This window comes from Bubalus kerabau, chromosome 10, assembly GCF_029407905.1.
Source record: "Bubalus kerabau isolate K-KA32 ecotype Philippines breed swamp buffalo chromosome 10, PCC_UOA_SB_1v2, whole genome shotgun sequence".
Lineage (NCBI taxonomy): Eukaryota > Metazoa > Chordata > Mammalia > Artiodactyla > Bovidae > Bubalus > Bubalus kerabau.
In genome coordinates this window covers 91,071,398-91,094,923 of record NC_073633.1, presented here as the reverse complement: position 1 = coordinate 91,094,923, position 23,526 = coordinate 91,071,398, and the positions used below count along the sequence as shown (strand labels likewise).

Below are 23,526 nucleotides of genomic sequence, written 5' to 3'. Positions count from 1 at the left end.
AATGAAAAATGAGATACCATTTTTCACCTATCAGACTGTCAAAAGTTAAAAAGTTCAGTAATAACACTGCTTGTGCAAGTGTGAAAAAAACAGGGATTTACTTACATGTGGGTGTATAAATAGGCGCAACCTTTTTGGAAAACAATCTCATAATAGCTGTCAGAATGATACATCATATTCTATGAGTTTGCAGCTTTAAGGCTAAAAATACACCCTAGAGATACACTGCCAAAAGGTTGCCAAGACAAACGCATGCAACTTACACTATAGTATTACATTAGCAATGAAACGAAAACAGCATAAGCATCCACTGATAAGGAAATGGATAAAGAACTGATTATTCAACCAAATGATGGTACACTAGGCAGCCATTTAAAAAGAAGGGTAGGGAATTCCCTGGCAGTCCAGTAGTTAGGACTCGGCGCTTTCACTGCCAAGGGCCCAGGTTTCAATCCCTGGGCAGGAAACTGCTGTGCGGTACAGCCAAAAATAAAATAAATTAAAAAGAATGGTAGGTCTGTATATACTTAAAAGAAAGATCAAGACAGACTAGCTGGAAAAGCTTTATGTGGACCATGTACAATGTTATACCTCTTACTTTATTATGTTTTAAAGGATGCATACAAATATCACTTTTATTTAATTTGCCATCTGTGTGGAAGACCTATTCAACATCTTGGCTTCATTATTTTGCTCCCTATCATAGCTAAGCTTCTTCAGAAACTTATCTACATTTGCTGTTCTGCACTTCCTCATTTCCTATTCTTCAAATCTGCTCGAAAGTGGCTTCTCCCCTCAACTCCCTAAGAAAGCTTGACTTTTTTTTTTGACCAGACATCAACAATCACCATGTTGCCAAATTCAATGGTGAGTTCTCTTTTCTCAGTTTATCTGTCTTCTCTGTATCATTTAACAATGGACTATTCTTTTCTTCTTAAAACAGTTACCTCTATCTGAACTTCTAAATTTTGGAGTCCCGAGTCCTATTACCACTTCTAACTTCACTGGTACCTCGCTGAACTTCTGAGTTTTCACTCTCAAACTTATATGTCTCCCCTACTTTACACTAATTCAGTAAATGGCACCACATACATGGAATGCTTATGGCCAGAATCCTGAAACGTCACCATTGAGCCCATCCATCCTGGACCCTCTACATCTGATCCATTAAGAAGTTCCACAGATTCTCTTCAATACTCTACTTCACACCTGACTCTTTTGCTCCATGACAAAATGGCACAAGCAGCCATTCCAAACTCCTTTAAGGTTGATAACGTGCTAACCACTTGAGGCTCTGTTCTCCATTATTTAAGTTATTTGTACATTTTGATCGAATAATTTGTAAGGTCTCTTTTGCAAATATGTAATATGGTGCTGCTGCTGCTAAGTCACTTCAGTTGTGTCCAACTCTGGTGCAGTATAAACCAAACCACTCTAAAAAATAGCATTCGTATTTATCCGACTTTAACTTTCTAAAACCAGATGTCTACACGGGCCTTTAGCTGTTGGTAATCACTCATGGTCTCTTACCCTCTTCTTCCCAGGCTCAGAAGCACGAGTGTCGTAATCATCAGGGAGCTGAAGATAGTCCTCCATTCTGCTGGCAATAGCCTCCCAGTCACGTTTCCTTTTTGTGCCAGTTCTCAAGCCATCCAACTTGTCTGAGGGACAAACACAGAGCCGCAGCATTAAGGAAGAGTGTGAGTTTGCACACGACACACAAACAAGGGAAAAGAAGGCTGGAACACCGTCGGAGGGCACATCCACAATTCTGAGAGCAGCACCACTTGCAGATCCAAACTCTCTTCTTAGCTGAGATAATATCAAGTTCTGTGCAATTTCCACTCTTTATCTGGTGTTCATACTGGCAGCTTTACATTACTATGCTGGTTTAAGTAGCAAATATGGGCAGAGCCAGAGAAGACACTTGTTTACTGGCCTCCTTATCCTCCCCACCCACCTAAAATCACACTTCAGCTCTCATGTTCTGATGAAAAGCAACGTTGAGTTTTTCCAAAAGCAACTTCTTCCATTCTTTTTTGTTTTTGTTTCTTTAACACAACCTTAACACCACCCATTCAATCTGCAATCATGTGTGATATTGTGTTACATAAAACAGGTAGTATAAGAACTTAATGAGCCAAGCTAATGTTTGGGAAAATTTTAGATGAACAGTTTCTTGGGATTTTGACCACTGGTGACAGGATTTGCTGTAAGTTAATGTTTACAGGTAAGTTGATCATACAAATCACCACTGTCTTTGGTTATACTTTAAAGTGCTGCTGACTATTCTGAGGCTGAGGGCTAGTCAGCCAAAGTAGCTGGATCTGAATTTTCTTTCTGAATCCTCAATCTGAGAGGCTTTCCAAAGGCCCCAAACTTTAATCAATTAAATTAACAGGAAGTGCTGATTCAGAATTTATGAGATATGAGTTTAGGTGTCTTCAAGAACACACGATGGAAATGTGTATAGTCTGTTTTATTGGTTGTTAGTTGTGATCTTGAATTCTGCATGTGAAATATTATGAGTTATATATATATATACACACACACACACATATATATGTACATATATATATATAAGCTACACTGAAGCACTAAACTTTTGGATCATCTACAGTTATAAAAACATACTATTATTAAGTAGGTCAATAAAGGAAAACCTACACACTTCAGAAACATACAATAACCACATTCCATTTAACTCCATAAATGGTGAAGAGTACATATAATAGAAACCTTTTAGGCATCAAGGCAGACAGAACGTGAAAGAAAAGTACAATGGAAGCAGGAGGCAAGGTGAGTTTATGCTTCAAATGTAAAAGTTACACACACAACTAATTGTGCATACCATACAGATCTCAAAAACCAGTAAGATTTTGCATACTTGTCAAAGCTTTTATTTCCTAAGCCCCACCCCCATAAAAGCAATATTATTGAAAAATCAGCAAGGCAAACTACAACACTTTACAAAACTCAAGAAATTTTTATCATATCACTTTGGCAAATTTTTAACATGGATGAGCGCAACAGAAACAGTCTGCTAACCTCCTCTGTAAATCACATGCCGTACCAAGGGGCTCTAACCTACATGTACAGGACAGGCCATATTACACAAGATCTTACAGGTGACACCTTGATTGCACAGGGACATAGAATATGGTATTAGAAAAGCCAGCGAAGCCCCACAAACAGTAAAACTGTTCTCAGTTGAATAGTGTAAAGTATCAGCCGCTCCAACACACTTATTGAATAAACGTCAAAGGATTTCCAAACTTAGTAAGATCAACTTCGACATTTACATACTTCAAAGGAAAATTTCATATTTCAATTCCAAGAATAGAACATGGTCAGGCAGCAATTACAGAAGGACAGTGTGAAAACTACAAGAACTCTTCCTCATACACTGGGTGTATGACAGGAGTTACACACCAGGAGTTTCACATTTGTAACACGGAAGTTCAGAAGAGTATGTATTTCTAGTCTGAACACCCTTGCTTGTAATGTTTAATTTGAAATTTTATTGTACACAACAAGTTTAAAGTTTCCTTCTTGGAGCTGAAGAAAGGTTCATACCTCCTCCACATGGCATCCTGGAAACTCAAACACACAGATGTATGGCATAAGGTGAGGGAAAAGGAATCTGGGGTATTTGTTAGTTACAGAAGACGACTGGTATCCAATACACTCATACTAATGATTTTCAGAGGTTTGAATTTCAAAAGATGAAGTTTGAAGATGAAGATGAAAGTTTAAATATCCAACTCTGCATGTCATAGAATTTTACCACATCTTCAAAACAGTATATTATATATAGCAAAACAGAAAAAAAATTTTAGATACATCTATATGTTTTCTAAACATAAATATTTCTGAAAATTTGCTCATGGTGAACACACAAGGGTTACGTGCCTATACAAAATAATAATTACATTCCAACTGGGAAGAGATGAAACTGCCTGACATGTAGAAGGCCAGTACACAGTAACTCATAAACGGAGACAAATGACGCTCAGATGAGAAAAGCAAAAGTAAGCTATATGAAGAAACCTAAATTAGGATGACAACAGTCTCAAGTATACTTTTGGTTTTTCACTGTTTGAGAAACCAAAATCATGTCAGTGGAATTTAAGCAGCTTGAATGCTGAATCCTAGCATGGGATGTGGCATGTATCAACCACCCTTGCCTTAGGGTGCTTGTGTCCCAGCTGGAAAAGAAGCAAAGTGCTCCTGAGAGTGGGTCACAGATAGTCCTCAACAATTCCATGACAGCCAAGCCAGATGCAACTCAGGCTAGTTCTGAATTTTCCTAAAATCACACTGCTTCTACTTTAACACACACACACACACACACACACACACACACACACACAGGCTGAACTGAATACTATACTTAATGAACACAGATCAAGACTCAACAATAAGATTTAACAGTTGCTTGAAAGATTACAAGTAAGTGAATACTTTCTCACTGGCCAATTCATCTGTAAGTCAAAATTTCTCAGTTACAGATTCAGCTTGTCTAGCTCAATACATGCCACCACGTGTCCACCCAGCATAATCATGTTACCAAGAGATATTTAAGAAATGTTGATAAAATAGAGTTGTACCTGGTAGTCAAATCTATTGAATTTGTTATGATAAGGAAGGTGACAAAAAAGAACAGAGCCTCATGCTTTAGGCTCTTCTTCTCAATTGGCTCCATGGACCAATATCAAAGGAGTACTTTCAGGAAGGCTCACACTCCTTCCTCGACAGATGATTTAGCTCTCAAGATAACAAGGTGGTGTAAGAGGCGAGTCATTAGATGGAACATCACTGTCACAAACAAAAACCCAACTGCAAACATTTAAGAACTTATTTCCTAGCTTCATTACTAGATCTTCAGTGCCTTTACCTGAAATGGTTTATTTAACAACTCTATTTCTGGCATTGTCTTTAAAATGGACTGCATCTGTGGGACTTCTCTGGCAGTCCAGTGGTTGAGACTTGGCCTCCCAATACAGGCGGTGCAGATTTGATCCCTGGTCAGGAGGCTAAGATCCCACAAGCCTCACAGCCAAAAAAAAAAAAACCTAAAATGGACTGAATTTGCATTAAATGTATTTTCTGAGAAGCAAATAGCAGACCAGCCAGAATTTTTTCTGGAAAGTGATATCAAGATTAATGTCATATTATCTTGGATAATCATCGTTAACTAAATTACATTTTCCTTTCTCTTTAGATATTAGAAAGGAAAGTAAGAGTGTGGACCGGCTCAAGTTAAAAAAAGCATTATCCTAGATAATATATTACAAAGGCCTCTTGAAGATTATATGCCTAGCTAAAATATTGTATAATTCCCATATCTCTTTAATTACCATTTCTCTTTGCCCCAAAAGATAATCACTACTTAGAAAAGCAGGAAAGAGGAAAATGATCTTACAGTCTTATAGGTTATTCTATAAGTACAGAACTTCAGATTTAAACTAATGTTAAAATAAACATATTTACAGCATTATTATTTAAAACTAATTTGTTGTTATTATTTTCCTACATACTTAATTGCATGTAAGCACTTTCGAATGCTTTAAAAGTTCAGGGAAGGAGACAGTTGGTTATTATTAAAATGGATTTCCCACAGAGGAAGGACGAATGGAAGAATATGTCAATAACCACCACATAAAATTTTCACATGCCGTACACTAGAAAATTCTAGACTTTGCAACAAAGCATCTATCCCAACAATATGGTAATACTACTGTTTACAGAATTATCTTTTAACATTAGATCTGGTCAACATCAATGGCTCACATGACCAACTGGGCACAATAAAAGGCACAGTCTATGCAACTGTGTGTAAAATGCAGCCCTCTGATGTCAGAAACACAGATAGTATATCCCAAACAGTGAAGCAGCTAAATTATTCAAATTTGTTCTATAAATTTAAGGTATGTTTCTATGGTTACTTCAGCTCTGGGGGTTACAGCATAATTACAGAAGAGAAATGCAGAGACCAACAGTCATACTTCATACAGTAGCATGGTCCAGCTTTTTAAAAAATCTTATAAAAAAATAAAAAATAAATAAAATAAAAAAATCTTATATCACCAGCTTAAATTATTTACTAATACATCTTAATCAACATATTAAATGGTTCTCTTTAGGCAAGATTTTTTAAAAAGTTATGTAATATTACCATAAAATACTGGTGGAAAATCCATTGGATATATGTGATTTTCTACTTGACAAAGAACCTCACATTAAGCAACTCCAATTTTTTATTTAGACAATAATTTTCACCAGTTTACCTTGTAACCTGCACTAAAGACCAGCTGGAGGAAAATTTTAATGGAAACTTACAAACCAGGCTCCTCAAAAACCTAAATTATATCTCTACCTCCCCCACTTACAAACTTTTATTATACAAAGAAAATAACTGCTTTTTAATTAATTTTTAAACTTCAATATTTATTATTTTTACTATCACTATTATCCAAAATATTCATAATCCACCTCAATTTTGAACTGCAGTTAAATATTTTTTTATAAAGGTAGAAATCTCATCTATACCAACATTTCTGATTAATATAAATGAATGGATTTTAGAAGTGACAATATTTTATTACTAAATTTATCACATATTTGCATTTACTCTGTCACAATATATAAAATGAAAGTCAGCAAAACAGACTGAGGATGTAGTAAGGTAGGCCTAAAATTTTTGTTTAAGCAGAGATTTGGGGGAACTTGTTCTTCTTACAGCAGAAAGATCTATGACCATTACCATCAGGTATCACATATAAAAACAGGAAAAAGGAAATACCCACCTAGCTTTGCCTCAGATGTGTCCATCTCCCATTTGCTTTTCGGAATGTAACCCTAAATCGTACACAGAGAGAAGCTCGAAGGGTTAGAAAGAGACACATACATGCATATCACTTTTGAATTGGAAAAGCATTACAACTGGGAATGGATTCAGTTTCCACTCACTATTTATAAATATATCCTTAGGGAAAACAGTCTCATTATCTCTGAAGAAACTGAATTACCAAATTCACGAACTTCACTACCCAGATTTGAGGACAGGCACTTTAGCATAGTATCATGAAGGCGCTTTGAGGCAACTACAGTTCAGGACACACAACTGTAGTCTGAAAAACAGCTGTATAGCAAATACAGTAAGAATGTCTGGTGGTTACTATGCTACTACTATGGTGGTTACTATGCTAAATACTACCCTTCAGAGTAGCAGAGAGCTTATCATCCTAGCCAGGTCGTTTCTAAATACAATTGCTATTATTAAGTGATAGTAGCCATGAGGTCCAAGGAGTATTCTTCAAGACAGTTACTTTGTATTCCAGTGTAATTTTAGATACACAATTATTAAATTCAACCTCATTTTAAAATGATTCAATCCATTTACCACTTAGATCTTACAAAGACTAATTTTACTGAATCTATTTCAGAGTATTACTTTTTCGTCAATTGGAGGCTAGATTATTTCTGATATTTTTTAAAAATTACACTTTTTCTATTATATGAAAAACCAGAAATCTCCACAGGCAATTTATGTCTTATTTTGTAAAATAACTGAGTGGTTTATTTCAAAGTCCTATAAAGATTTGCAAATTTCCCAATGTACCTATTTAACTATGCAGTAAAGCCTTTCAGTTTATTTGCCTAGCAAATGTATGCCTTTTCCATATAATTCACTGATTTATAATTAATTTCCATATAATTCACTGAAGTAAAACAGGTTTCACTTCATTTGGACTATGTTCTTCTCTATTAGATCTTTACATACAGAACTTTAATATTAGGACTTATTATATAGGACAGATTCATCAAAGGTGTCAGCATCTTCTTTTAAGAATCTTTCTACTATTGGGAATGCTGAAGTTCACAGAATAGACTGACACACAGGTAAAGCTGGAAAGTATGTTGAACAGTTCATGACAACAGCTTCTGTGTAAGAGTTTACTAGAGCATTATCAATCTTCCAGGAAATCAACAGGTTTTATACATTTGTAGTCTTTAAGCCAGACTAACAATTCAACTTCAACTAATTAGGTAGTATTTCAGATTATAAATTATATTATCTTTTCCAAATACATTTTCAATAACAAACAAAAGACAAAGGTTGACGTGATGGTGCTAAAAGTTTGGTACTGATGGAATCTGTACTGTTATATCTCAAAAATCATCTAAAAACCTTAAGTGTCACTAGAATAATATATTTTAAAATTCTGAGTCATATCTACAAGGTCCACTGAGGCATTAAAAAAGACAAAATATCATACCAATGATCCCCCCAAAGGAGTCTCTTGACCAAGAAAAGTATGGATTTCACACAGCTGTAGTAATCAGTACAGAGTAGAAAGCAAAGTTGAGTGAAAATTCCATTAAAATGGTCTGAATGACAAGAGACTTGCTCTTAACCCTTTTATTAAAATTTTCCAAGAATCTTTTACTCCTGGAATAGAACCCAACAATAGGAGATCTGGATTCTGCATTTTGAAAAAAGGTTAAGAGAAGTTTTATAACATAAAGGTTAAGTAAAATGAGTATGTTAAGCTCTCCCTGCTGGAACTACCCTTTTCTTCCTTAAAACTTAAAATCATCTTCTCACTCTATGAAACATTAGGTTACTTGGAAATAAAAGAGAGAGTTCAGCAGGGTAGAGCTCTCAAGTTTCAATGCCATGTTTCTGGTGAAAAAATATTGTATTACAGTGTGTTTCACTTTGAAAAATAATAGTACATTCAATTAAAAGTTCCAAGTTTTGACCTACACCTAAGCAAGTCAGATGTTATGAACCATATCCTGAACTGAAATCTCTACAAAGGAAGACAGAGTTTCAGAGAGCTGACATTATAGGCTTCTCATATGATGGCTTTCTAGTATGCACGCTGCAAGTAACTAAACTTGTCATTAGCCATATTCCAGGACAGCGTGGACCTTTAAGTGAATTTCCTACCTACACCTTAGATCATGTATGTTAAAATACAATCTAATTAAATAAAAAGACTTTGTTTAAAGGAAAAAAAACATACTGAGACTCAAATGCCATTAACTTTAAAGCTTATTTTTTAATCCGCATACGAAATCTAGGAATGTAGAGGTTGACACCATCTCTATGCAAACACACAGTTTCTATCCAGAGTCCTCTATAACACACATGGGGTGATGAAACCACTTCTTAGCATGTATTCTCTAGGGGGAGGAATCGGGGTTCTCACTTTGTACATTTTCAGAAGAATATGAAAAGCAACTTTAGCAAGGGCTGAAGTATTAAATAAAACAAATAATATTTTGAATTAAAAAAGCAACACTATTTCAAGGCATTGCTAATCTCTGTACCGCATTAGCAAACACTGAAAATAACATAAGTCTGGAAGTCACATACTCTTGAATGACAGGGTAAGGCAGACATCACAACAGAGGTGTGATCAAAAGCATTTACAGTAGGTACACGGGAACTCTGAATTCACACTTACGTAAGCCTTTAATTAGCCTAAGCAAAATGCATTGCCTACACAGTCAAATCATTTTCCCCATCACTTAATAGGATAAAATGCGGAAGAACAAATCCGGGAGTCAGTGGCAACCCTCTGCCTCCTCATTCAATAAGTTCTTCTGCCTCAGTTTATAGAAACTCAGTTATGAGCTCTTAGAGCAAGGAAGAGACAATTATGCATAAGTTGGATAGGCTGTACCATGTATTTGCTGGAATGTAAAAATGCTCTTTCATATGTAATTGATTTTCTTAAAAAGTATATTCCCCTAGAGCCACCCACAAATAGTTGACTGAATACAAGGGTACGTTTCTTAGCATTCTTAAAATTTTCTTGTTAACAACACAGTAGAGGGTTCTTTTCCTTTGGTCGGGGTAAAAATAAAAAGTATCCAAAAGTCTCCATGAAGATGATTCTGGAAACTTTTACCATTAAGGTGCATATCAACAATAGTAATCTGACCACAGAGATGAATTTAAACCCTTAAGAATTTTAATAAAGAGACACTTTGTTCAAAGTGGTTGTTCTGTCTCCTACCAGTTCGCTTTCCTCTTCCTCTGTATCTTTCTTTTCATCCTTCTGTTCTTCAATATTTGCATCAAAATCTTCCATCTCCACCTACACCACCACAATAATCACACATAAAATAGGCTGAGTTAACATTCAGGAAAATGTTGAGTCCCTCACTGAGATCTGAAATGAGCACAGTTGCCCAGAGCAAGATGCACAGACTCACTGTTACATACTAGGAAATTTCTAATACCCTAAACTTTGAAACAGAACTGACAGACAAGATGATATTCCTGCCTTTCATTTTCCTGGGATATCTATCTTTATAATTTCCTGTGAAGTTGAATATAATGATCTAAGTTGATGGTTACCTGTTTTGAATGGCTATAGATTACTAGGATTTCTTTTGAAAACCTTTAGTAAGTATTTTTTCAATCACGTAAAACACGTATAATTCAAATCTCAAAATGTAAGAAAGGGTATAGTAAGAAGTCAGGATGAGAGCTTGGCCCAGAATAGCAGCAATGCAAATAGAGAGTAGATAGACTACAGAAGTATTTATAAGATAAAACTGACAAAATTTATAGACTGTATAGACTGACTACATGGAGGGAGAGAGTCAAACAGCGGTATAAAGGGAGTCAAAAATAATGGACAGTAAAAGAGTCAGGGTTTCAGCAACTTAGTGATTGATGGGTCTCGTTACTAAATAAGATATTATTAGAAGAGGAACAGGTTTGGATGAATTATACATTGAATAGGTTGGGTTTGAGGTATTTTAAGGTAATAGTAATACATATCTTTTGGTACAAAATTTGAAAAATAATAGTAGAATTGTAAAAATCACCCATAACCTCTCCACTCAGATATAATTACTGTTAAGATAGTGATAAAATTCATTCCAAGCTTTACAATTTAATATTAAGGGCATATAAGAGGCAATTCAAGGTACCAGAAAGACTATCTACACAGAATGTGCAGACTGAAAGCAGAGCCTGGGATATAGCCCTAAAGAATTCCAACATTTAAGGACTGGATAGCAAGAGAAGCCAGGAAAAGAGACTTGCATCATGACCTGAGATGCAAGAAGAAAATCAGGAGAGGGCAGACTCACAGAAGCCGAGAAAAAATGTTTTCAAGGTGGACACAGTCACATGTGGCAGCAAAATTATGCAACAGAAGTGAGAATTGTTCACTGTCATGAAACTCTCTGGTGAGAGAGTCTCTAGAGAATGGCTGGGACAGAAGCCAGAAGGAAATGGGTTGACAAGTGGCATGGGAGGCAAAAACACATAAAAATACAGTGGAAACACTGAGTATCGATAACTCTCATTCACAGGAAGAAGTCAAAAAAGCAGAGGTATATAACTGATTAAAAGAGAAAGAGCTCTCCTTTTCCATGATAAAGATTTATTTCTACTAAACAAATAATTGATTTAGATAAGAATTATCAATCTGTGAAAATCTGTCAGGGAACAGGATATTAACAGTTCCAAAGTATCTCCCTACAGATCACTTATTACAAAGAGAAAAGTGTAGAAAACTTTGAAGATATCACCAAAACCAAGTGATCAACATTTTAATCAACAATAATAAAATAAGTTGACATCATATGACTCCTGATATGATGCACTAAGAACACGTCACTTATGTAGCATTCCTGCTAACGTTTAACCTAAAGCTAATCATGACAAACCCACAATGATGGGAGCTAACAGAACAGTTAACTGACCAATATGCTGCAAGATTTCTTTGTCTTTCATGACAGTGACATAGATGAGAAACTATTTTTTCTATTAAAGGATTGGATCCTGGATTTTAAGAAACTGCTATAAAGCACATTACAGAAACAACTGGTGAAATATGACTATGGACTGTACATGAAAGAATTCAAGAGATTTATATTACCTAATATGGGATCTTCGGAGAAGGCAATGGCACCCCACTCCAGTACTCTTGCCTGGAGAATCCCATGGATGGAGGAGCCTGGTGGGCTGCAGTCCATGGGGTCGCTAAGAGTCGGACACGACTGAGCGACTTCACTTTCACTTTTCACTTTCATACACTGGAGAAGGAAATGGCAACCCACTCCAGTGTTCTTGTCTGGAGAACCCCAGGGACGGCGGAGCCTGGTGGGCTGCCATCTATGGGGTCGCACAGAGTTGGACACGACTGAAGCGACTTAGCAGCAGCAGCACCAATATGGGATCTTATCAAATGTTAAATTTCTTGAATTTGATAACTGAGATTTCTACTTCTGTAAGAGAATGCCCTTGCTCTTGGGAGGTGTCTTCTGAAATACTTAGGGGATAAAGGGTTTATGAGGTCTGCATTTTTACTCTCAAATGGTTTCACAGTAATAGGAATAGTAGTAACAGTAACAACAAGAAAAAACAGAAGAAATCTAATAGAGAAAAATGTGACAAAATGTTAACAATCAGTGAATCTCAATGAAAAGTCATGCAGGTATTCTTATACTAATCATGCAGCTTTTCTGTAATTAAAAATTTTTTCAAAGTAAAAATGGTGGAGAAAAAGGTGGCTTCTGCACTGCTTTCGAGCCAAAGGACACTCACCTCTTCAATAGCGGCATCCTGCAACAAAGAACGAATGTCCAGACGCATCATATGACGAGGTGCAGCTTCCCAGTGATCAGCCATCTAATTGGAAGATTCAGGAGCTCAAGTTATCTCTGGAAGCTACTCAAAGAAAGACCAAGAGACCATGCATGCCCTCTATGTTTTCTTAAAAAAAAAAAATAATAATAATGATCACCTTATTTATTTCTTTAAGCTTTCGTCCATGAATATTCCTCTTGCCACAAGTCTGGTTATCTGCACTCATTTCAGCCAAATACACCTAAGAAGAAATGAATAATGATTAAGCAAACAAATGCAAGACTTACATGATAACACAAAATACTCTAAAGTTCTTTAAATCTATACCTCAAATCCCTTGGTTTTTGCTGCACTCCAAAACTGGTCAAAATGTCTAACTCTGTCATTGATGGCGTCCAGGATGATGAAAGGGAAAAAGCCATCATCCAGAGTCTTTTTGAAAGTTTTGAACATGCTGGTACGGTACGTTTCTTCCATCTCAGCTTCATATTCATATTCCATTACCTAAGATTCCCCACAAAAGAGATACAGAGTTAGCAAAAGCAGGAATCACCTTACATCTCTTCCCTAGTTAGCATTTGGATAAAGACAACTTTCCTTCTTTCTCAGGTGTAGTCTTTTCCTTCACACCTGAGCACTGAAGTTTGTGTTCAAAAAAGTCAATAATTTCTCTCTGAACATGCTTTCAATACTATTTATGAATTAGGATGTAATCTGAGAGGAATATAGTGTACCTTCTTTTTCACTTTCTTTCCAGAATCTGGATCTTTTTCTTCTTTTTCTACTTCAGTGATGAAGTAATCATCCAGGCTTAGAACTCTGGGTGCAGGTCCTCCGAATTCTACCTCCTTATCCTAAGTATCAGATATTCAAGAAAGTTAAAAAGAATTTATGGAATAAATTAATAAATGTGCACAAAGCTTTTTCTTATGGTTAAATACCACACAATCTTCTTGCGGTTTCAAATCAAGCTGGGGCAAAAGTATCTGTCTAAGCAGATCAAAATGAGACAGCACCCACCTGGGCCAACTAGAGCGGATCAAACAGGAAATACCTGTGTCAACATCATGTTGCTTGTTAAGAAGGCAAATGGCTAACAAAAGCAAGTGATGCTTTCACTTTTCCATACTCACTCGAATAAGTTTTGCAACATGTGTCTTTCCACTGCCTGGCAATCCTCTCATTATAACAACAATCTGAAACACAAATAAAAAAAAAAATCATTTAGTTGTTTTTTTTTCCACAATGAATTGATATTAGAGTTAACAATGACCTAATATTCGCCAGGAGAGACCATACCATAGGCCATGAAATAAACCTTAACACATTTGAGAGGACAGGAATAATACAAAGCATATCCCTGGCCACAATGGAAAGAAATTTAAAAGTTTGGGAAAATGTAAAAATGAAACACCATACTCTTAAATAACCAATAGATCAAAGAAGAAATCAAAACAAAAATCAGAAAATACTTTGAGATTAACAAAAATGAAGACACAACATAAGAAAATGGAAGAACAAACTAAACCAACTAACAAATGTTTAGTACTAACAAACTAAACAAACTAAACTAAACATAAAGCAAGAAGGAAGGAAATAATATTAGAGCAGAGGTTATTAAAATAGAGAACAGAAAATTAAAGAAACATCACTGGAACCGAAAGGTAGTTCTCTGAAAAGAGCAACAAAATTGACAAACCTTTAGCTAAACTAAGAAAAAAGAGATAGGATTCAAATTACTAGAATCAGAAAAAAAGAGAGGACATGAGTGCCATCCTTACAAAAATTTTAAAAGGGTTATAAAGGACTACTATGAAACCGAATACCAACAAACTAGATAACTCAGACAAAATGGACAAATTCTTAAGAGAGACACAAGCTACTGAAATGGTCTCAAGAAGAATAGATAACCTGGACAAACTTAGGACAAGTGAAGAGACCTAATCAGTAGTCAAAAAACTGCCAACAAGAAACACCCAGGCCCAGATGGCTTCCTCACTGCATTCCAACAAACATTTAAAAAAATACCAACTCTTCACACTTTCAGGAAAAAAAAAAAAAAAAAATAGAATAAGAAAGAACAATTTCCAACTTATTTTATGAGGCCAGTATTTCAAACCAGCATATAATCTGATACCAAAACCAAAGACGTCACAAGAAAATTTGATATCTCTTATGAATATGGATATAAAACTTCACAACAAAATATTACCAAATTGAATCCAGCAACATATAAAAAGAATTAAACAGCATAATCAAGTAGGATTTATCCCAGAGATACCAATTAATATCTAAAATCTGTTAATGTAATAATATATCAATACAATAAAACCCCAAAATTCCCAATGCAGGGAAAGTGTTTAACAAAATCCAACATCCTTTCATGATAAGAACATTTACCAAATTAGAAATGGAAGGGAACCTCCTTGACTCGATAAAGGACATCAAACGAAAAGGGACAGCTAGCACAGTACTTAATGGTGAAAGACTGAAAGTTTTCTAAGTTCAGGAATAAAACAAGGATGCCCACTCTCACCACATCGATTCAACACTGAACAACTACGCAAGAAAAGAAAAGAGGCATCCAGACTGAAAAGTAAGAAGTAAAACCATCTCCATCTGCAAGATTATATCATCTCACATACAGGAAAACTTCCAAGGAATCCACTAAAAATCTATTAGAACCAATAAATGAGTTCAGCAATGTGGAGCAATATACAATCAATATACAAAAACCAACTGTACTTCAATACAGCTGAGCAAGCCAGGAATGGAATTAAGCAATCCATATCTTTCTTTTTTTTGATGGCCCTGCTGTGTGGCTTGCAGGACCTCAGTTCCCCAACCAGGGACTGAACCTGGGCCACAGCAGTCAAAAGTATTGAATCCTAACCACCGGGCACTTGAGCCATCTACATCAATAACAACATTACACACGAATGGATTTAAGCAGTCCAATTAAGAAGCAAAAAAACATGATCTAAACTATATGCTGTTTAGAAGGAACATATCTCAGACTGAAAAGACACAAACAGATTGAAATTAAAAGGATGGAAAAAGGTATCAGCAACCACAGGAAAGCTGGAGTAACTATACCAATAATAGATGAAATAGACTTTAAAACAGTGACATACATACATACATGGAGTCAAACCTCTGATAGAAATCCCAGTATCAGTTTATTTAAATGGAATCTAATTATTTTGCAATACAGGTTAAATGTAAGAATGTGTGTGTATATATATAGATATACAGATAGACAGACAGATAGATATCTATGTATCTCTCTCTATATATAAATGGAGGTCACCAGGAAAGTAAGTCTAAACTAATCAAGTTCTCCTAATTCTTCCTTTAAATTCCACACACCATAAGACCAAATCCTCTTTCCCCTTCTTCAAAGTGCAATTAATTTCTTCTTAATTATTTTCTATAATTTAACACTTAAAAAAATTTTTTTAATTAGAGAATAATCAACACTTTCTTTTTGCCAACAATTAAGCTCTAATTTCTTAGATTCTACAGGACAGGCAGTTTATGAGAAATGATGATTTGGAGATGGCAAGATGCCCTGAATCTGATATTAATACTATGTCACATATGGAGACAACCTAAATGTTCACTGATGGATGAACGGATAAAGAAGACACACACACACAATGGAACACTACTCAGCTATAAAAAAGCATGAAATAATGCCATGGATGGACCTAGAGATTATTACTAAGTGAAGTAAGTCAGAAAGAGAAAGACACAAATACCATCATTATATGACTTATGTGTGGAATCAAAAATATGACACAAATGAATTTATCTACAGTACAGAAACAGACATAGAGAACAGACCTGTGGTTGCCAAGGTGGGGAATGGGGGAGGACAGATTGAAGTTTGGGATTAGCAGATGCAAACTATTATATACAGACTAGAGAAGGCAATGGCACCCCACTCCAGTACTCCTGCCTGGAAAATCCCATGGACGGAGGAGCCTGGTAGGCTGCAGTCCATGGGGTCGCTAGGAGTCAGACACGACTGAGCGGCTTCACTTTCACTTTTCACTTTCATGCATTGGAGAAGGAAATGGCAACCCACTCCAGTGTTCTTGCCTGGAGAATCCCAGGGACGGGGGAGCCTGGTGGGCTGCTGTCTATGGAGTCGCACAGAGTCGGACACGACTGAAGCGACTTAGCAGCAGCAGCAGCAGACAACAATAAGGTCCTATTGTATAGCACAGAGGACTATGTTCAATATCCTGTGATTAAACTATGGAAAAGCATATGAAAATATGTATCTATACATGTAACTGAATCACTTTGCTATACAGAAGAAATTAACACAACCTTGCATATCAACTATACTACAATAAAATAAGTTTTTAAAAATTAAAAATAAAATACCATGTCACAGAAAAGTACAGAAGTTCTGTTCAGGATACTAAAAAGATCTCTTATCAGCTTCTGATTTGCAATAAAACTAGTCAACCCCACAGGACTCACTCTCTCAGGTCTGCTCTCTCGGCCAGGTGGTTTCAAAATATCATCCACATTCTTAGATTCAGGTTTCTTCTCAACCCGTGGAGCTGGAGGTGGCTGGTGGCTTATTGAAGGAGCTGGCAGGGGCATTCGCTCCTCTGGGTAACTTCTTCGTTCTCCTAGGATGCCAGCAGTTGAACAAGATTACTATTTATATAGTAATAATTTAAAATTTTAATGCTCTCCACTCCTCCTAATATATATATATGTTAATATATATGAGAATGAGTCACCAGCTTAGGAAAACTTATTCACATAAATAGGTATGAATTGCTAGTTTATTTAAGTCTAATTTATAACAGTGAAAAACTAAAAGCAATCTAAGTGTTCAAAAATAAGAGTCTTACATCTTATTCACTTGATGAACTATCATAGAGCCATTAATATAATAGATTTACATACAGAAAATTATATACAGTATAGTATCAATGAGAACAAGCACAATAAAGAAACTGTATGCAGACTTTGTTTACAGCTTCATTAATATGTATGTGAAGAGAGAATGAGAGGAAATATATAAAATTACAATGGCTGTGGTATGGTAGGTAGGTGGTGGGATTGTAAGTGATTTTGTTTCTGTCTTCCAAAATTTCTTTAATAATGTAAAAAAGGAGATTTACATTTTATTTCATATGACTCTTTTTGGTGATAATGTTGCCATCTCTGAGAAATCTGAGTATTTCACTCTGAAAGTTTAAACCCACAGCTACAATCAAAAGCATCTCCTGTAGTTTTCAATTCTCAGCATCTTTATAGTTAGTAAGGCACTAATCTACCTCCAAACATGGACGGTCCTTCATAGGCTGGTCGGTCAGACTTGCGATCATAGGAAGGCCTATCAAACCCTCCTCTTCTGGATGAGGAATGCTCTTTTTTGTCTCGATATGACTGAGTCCTAGAAAGTTTAACAGGAAGTGCTTTGGTAAATAAAAAACATATGGCGGTCTCTTATAATGCAACACCATTATATGCCCAATTTTCTCTATGGGTAATTACCATTCATAGTCAATATTTATATTTTTATTTTGCTTTTCCATTTAGATCTGCCTTGCATGCACACATCCAGAGCTCACAAACAGCAAAAATTAATTGTCTACCTATTAACTAAGCAATGATTACAACTCTGTTGACAATACTCTTTCCTTTCTCCATCTCCCATTTAACTCTCTGAAATTCAAGCTTGCAAAACTCAAGAATTGAGTCTCCTGAAAATTGGTACTCTTCCCTCTCCAAATTATACACACACATGCATGAGAAAAATACATCATTTACTAAATTTCCCTTAACTACACTGACTTTGGCTGAACTTAAGTATATGGTAATTTGCACACCCAGCAAAGATAGTTTTCACGGCATACCTATCATCTCTAGGTCGGCGTTCTCTGTCAAATCGATCCCGGTCATAGTCAATAACACCACGATCCCGGTCTCGATCTCTGTGTGTCTCCCGATCCCTTTTGAAATCTCGATGATCTGCCATGACATTGCTTTGACGATCAAAATAAGGCTCACGATCTCTGTCTCTATCATAACGATCTCGTTGGCCTGCATGCTCTGCAAAAACAATTAATTTAAAGTTAAGAACTACATCCCTTTTTTCCTGAAATAAAAGCAGAAAAATACAAATCTAAATTTAGAACTAGTATAAACTGCTGCCCTAAATTCAACTTATGAATCCTTTAGCTATATTAAAGGGGGGCCCAGATAATCTTACCAAAAGGAAAATCATATGATAAATAGGTCCGAAAAGGTTTAAAAATACTGATCTCCCCGGGACCTCTACCTGTTTCAAAAGTTGATCTTTCAGGTAGTGGATCTGGACGCAGAGTTATTCTTTCTCCATAGGGTATCTGTTCAACTTTATTAGTGGATATGTCTGGTAAACAAAAATAAGGATAAAGACACAGTAAGAGTGAAGCTTAAGGAAGCCAAAGTTGAAGCTGACAATTCCTCTCGAATCCTAAGTACAAGTTTGCCATTTTTACCTACCTCGGCCATGGCCATAATCAACAGTCTGCTGCACTGGTGGTGGTCTGGACATGGGTGGCACACCCACAGGCACTGGGCCAGGAGGAGGGATGGAAGGGTGGACAGGTGGGGGTGGTAACACTGGAGCAGATGGAATTGCTGCAGGTTCAGATTTAAATTCCGAATTCAGTCCCTGCTCATCATTTGTATCCCAGAGGCCATAGAAAGAATCTTCATCCCAGCGTTCTTGTTCCACAGCTGAAGTTTGTGGCTTTATCACTGGAGGCGGCGGTGGTGGAGGAGGAGGAGGGGGTGGCGGTGGCGGTATTGGGATAGGTGGCCTGGTCACAGGAACAGATGATCTTGCTGGTGGGGCAGGCGGTCTTACAATTGATCCTGGTGGCTTACCCATAGGAGGCGGTGGTCTGTAGGACCCTGGAGGCTGGAGAAGAGGGTAAATGGCTCAATGAATGAGCATACCATCATATGTTCACGTATCAGTAGAAACCTGGTTCTCACTCCATTGAACTTATTCAAACTTCAAAACTTTCTGTACTTTAAAATACACCATCAGGGAGAGAATATATGCAAATCACATATCTGATAAAGGACTTATATTGAGAATATAAAAATCTTTTAAAAGACAATCAAAAAATATGGCCATAAGATTTACATATATTTTTCCAAAGAAGATGTATGAATGGCCAATACCCCCATGAAAATACGCTTAACATCATTAGTCATTAGAGAAATGCAAATTAAAACCACAATAAAGTACCATTTCATACCCAATAGAATGGCTATAATTGATAAAACCAGCAATAACAAATGATGGCGAGGATATAAAGAAACACGAAGACACTTAGGACTTCCAGTTAGAATGTAAAATGGTGCAGCCACTTTGGAAAATGTAGATTAGCTGTCGCCTGGGACCTGGGGTAGGAATGAGGATTAACTGCAAACTAGCACAAGGGACCTTACTGGGGTGATGAAAATGTTACACAACTGGATTATGGTGATGGCTGCACAACTTAGTAAATTTACTAAATATCACTGAATTACACACTTAAAAATGGACAAATTAGATGTATGCAAATTATACCTCAATTAGGTTGGTTTAAAAAAGGGACAAAAAAAACTGCCCTCAAAACTATCACCTCCTCCCTCCCTCTGTCCCGGCTGCCTTCTCCTCTGCTCATCTTTTCTAGACTGTCTTCTCTTCTACCCATCATTTTATCATGAAAGTCTTCCTGCTAAACCAACCCTGGGCCGTGGCTGATTGCCTGGCCTCGATCTCATGTTCACCACTTCGTTTAAGAATCTCTGCTATAAACTCTCTCTCCACTCTAGTGACCTATCTCCTCCACAAAAATACTGAACTTCCAGTGAGAGAAACAAATTCTAGCTAGCTCCCTCACTTCTATCCAGTTCATCTGGTTGACAATAGCTGTCTGTGGCAACACATGACATCAGTGACGGGAAATGACAAAACAAAGAAACCAAACGGACATTGAGTATTCTCTCTGACAAGCACCGGATGTCAACTGAAATGTGTATTACGGAAATAGTAGAATCTCTGGGATGATAGGTCCTATCTACTTAATACTGAAACCCAATTGTCAAATTTTATTTTAATCTTTGCAAGTAATCTCTGATTTGAATACTCTTAATCCATTTATTTCTATGTTTCTGCCTTGTTTGTTCTATTGACAAACACACTGATGGTTACTTCAGGCCTTGGAAAGTCAATAATGCATATTACTTACGTATTTACTCATACACAGGCTAGGCTTTAAAACCAAACTTTTTGAGTAGCAAAATTACATTTTGGCTAATATGTTAGGAATATCATTTAACAAGAGGTCAATACAGGCTAGAGTTAAAGACAAATGACTACTACCTAAAGATAAATTTTAGATTACGGCACTTTAAACTGTGTTAGAAAATGCCTTTGTATGGCAAAGCTACTGTATCTGGAGCACAGCTGTCCAGACATGTTGTGCATATCTTAGGAACTCTTTGGACTATAAGTAAAAAGTGTTTTCTTCATAGTACCCAGTGATAGCAACACATACATTTGTGAAAAGCAAAACACCCCTACAGTGTTTACATTAGAAAGGATTAATATCTATACCATAAATTCATAAGAAAAACCTGAAGAGTCAAATAGATAACAAAAATAGGATTTTTTTTTTTTTTTACAAGAAATGTAATTAACAAATACTGGAAAATAGTCATGTTCACTAATTATCAAAACTACCAAACATATTGTAACATTTTATTAAGCTATTCAATCTACCAAAAATATTAAATAGCTGATGCTTCCAAGGCTACAACACAGCTTCAGAGAGCTGTTGACTACATTACAGGAATCATTAAAAATGTCCTTGTTCTTTAGTCATTAAAAGGACCCACTTTAGGAATTTAAAAGTACTTTTAAGAAGATACCTAAAATAAGAATTTGAAGCATAATGCATTGTGGTTTGTAGAAAAAAAGAATGCAGATGTGAGCTTATATACAGAATGGGCAAACAACAAGGCACTAATGCACAGCTCAGAGGATACTAGTCAATATCCTGAGACAAACCACAGCATGGAAGAACATCTTAAAATGCACATATGTATGTGTACACATATATATACACATACAGATATACATAGATATATGAATCACTTTGCTATACAGCAGAAATTAACACAACACTGTAAACCAACTATACTTCAATAAAAAAATACTAAAACTATTATGAATTTGATATAAAGACATTCATTAACATTACGTTAATAAGAGTAAAAGATTAGAAACAAAGGTCTAACAGAAACAGAATAGTTTTAATAAACTGTTATGCATCAAAAATATAAAGCATGTAGCAAAACATTAAAATGTTTATGATTTATCAAGTAAATAAAGCAGAAATGTGGATTTATAATCTAGAGCTTCTACTGTTTGCTAAGAAATACAAAGATAAAAGACATAGTTCCTATCCTTATGAAGAATAGGCAAAATAAGACAGAAGGCAAGACAGACAAGAAAACAGACAATCAAAATACAGGACCATAAGGGTTCTGGCAGAGAACTTAATCACGTGACTCTTTAACATAACTTCACTGCCTGAATTGGGGCATGATGTTCTATCCCTTTCCTTAGCTAAGGACTAGGAGTTTGAACAGGTAGGGAGGCTAGGAAGCTCACATGAGCAGGGCTCACAGGGAATCCTTGCATAGTCCAGATGAAAAACAGGACTATCTGAACGAAAAGGATTACCAAGAAAATTTTACAGTTTTCTGAACACAGAGCCATATACATAGTTCTGATGTGCTTGGTGTACTTAAACTGTAAGGGGAAAGCATTTCTGTCACACTTCCGACCATACTCCTAAGATTCTTAAAGGTTCATTACCATTAATATTTTTCACTTTTCCAAAATTTTCATTTTTTACAGAGGAAAATTATACTTATTGCAAAACAACAACAACAACAAAAAATCAAACGACATACAAACATACAAAGAAAGAACCATTTCATTTTTCTGAGTACATTATTTTCCCGTACCGGATACAATCCAGGTCTTGAAGGTGTATTCTGTAATCTTGAATCCTGGGGTGGCAGATGGTCAGGCATTTGAGGCTCAGACCCATAGTCTTTCATCTTTTGAAGCTGTTCTTTCTGTTCTCTGTAAACAAATAAAATTGCCATTGTATTTAAGGCATGTGTTCTCCGTTCCTAAGTAACTATAATTAATATCGAAAAACAAAAAAGGAAACTAAACACCTTGTTTCAAACTCTCTATAGAGTACTCATAAAACATCTCCAGGGTAATACTTTTTTGTCTTTACGAGCTAACTTATCAGACATCTACAACCTATAAATAATGATAAGTTATTGAAGATCTAGAAAGGATCGATTCTAGAACCTGCCTCTTTAGTCTGTTTTAGTATCTCACCTACTTGTCATGTTTTTCATTCATCCAACCAAAATCTCTTGCTGATTTTTTTTTCATTCAGTAGTCTTTAGATAAGCGGTTGAAAAATGGTGGCACGTGGGCCAAATGTATTTGGATATATATGAACACACAAAAAGGCTTTTTACAATTTGGCGTTCATTATCAATTTAAAAAATCTGTGCTAGTTGACACTATTTACAAAGCAAAAAAATACATACTTTTCAATATAAATTCAAACTTGCAATCTGGAAACACTGGGCCTACACTCCCACATGCCAGCAATCACTCAGTGGAGCAGCGGCTGCCAGCCTTAGATGAAGAGCTTTGCTACAATCCTCACACTCAGTAGAGTTATACTGGCCCACTTTCACTCATTTTAGTTACCTGTCTGGTTCTTGTGGGCATTTTAGTTTAAGGCCCCTCTTGTATATGGTGAGAACAACGGTTAGCCTATACCTTT

The 23,526-nt window shown here is 36.1% G+C and overlaps 1 protein-coding gene across 3 annotated transcripts in view; it reads right to left on the bottom strand.

Annotated features, from left to right (window-relative positions):
* YLPM1 (YLP motif containing 1) overlaps positions 1-23,526 on the bottom strand; it is a 73,650-nt gene that overhangs the window by 13,466 nt on the left and 36,658 nt on the right. Inside the window, exons 6-19 of one of the 3 annotated variants that reach the window (XM_055538666.1) lie at positions 22,676-22,796; positions 19,145-19,565; positions 18,939-19,031; positions 18,514-18,709; positions 17,932-18,050; positions 17,120-17,274; positions 13,759-13,821; positions 13,360-13,479; positions 12,953-13,129; positions 12,783-12,866; positions 12,584-12,667; positions 10,035-10,115; positions 6,810-6,861; positions 1,531-1,661 (exon numbers count right to left, since the gene is read on the bottom strand). In XM_055538666.1, the coding sequence (XP_055394641.1) occupies positions 1,531-1,661; positions 6,810-6,861; positions 10,035-10,115; positions 12,584-12,667; positions 12,783-12,866; positions 12,953-13,129; positions 13,360-13,479; positions 13,759-13,821; positions 17,120-17,274; positions 17,932-18,050; positions 18,514-18,709; positions 18,939-19,031; positions 19,145-19,565; positions 22,676-22,796 (1,897 nt within the window). Of the gene's footprint in view, positions 1-1,530; positions 1,662-2,634; positions 3,594-6,809; positions 6,862-10,034; positions 10,116-12,583; positions 12,668-12,782; positions 12,867-12,952; positions 13,130-13,359; positions 13,480-13,758; positions 13,822-17,119; positions 17,275-17,931; positions 18,051-18,513; positions 18,710-18,938; positions 19,032-19,144; positions 19,566-22,675; positions 22,797-23,526 lie in introns of those variants that run through there. The other 2 variants (XM_055538667.1, XR_008699693.1) reach the window with 2 other exon arrangements.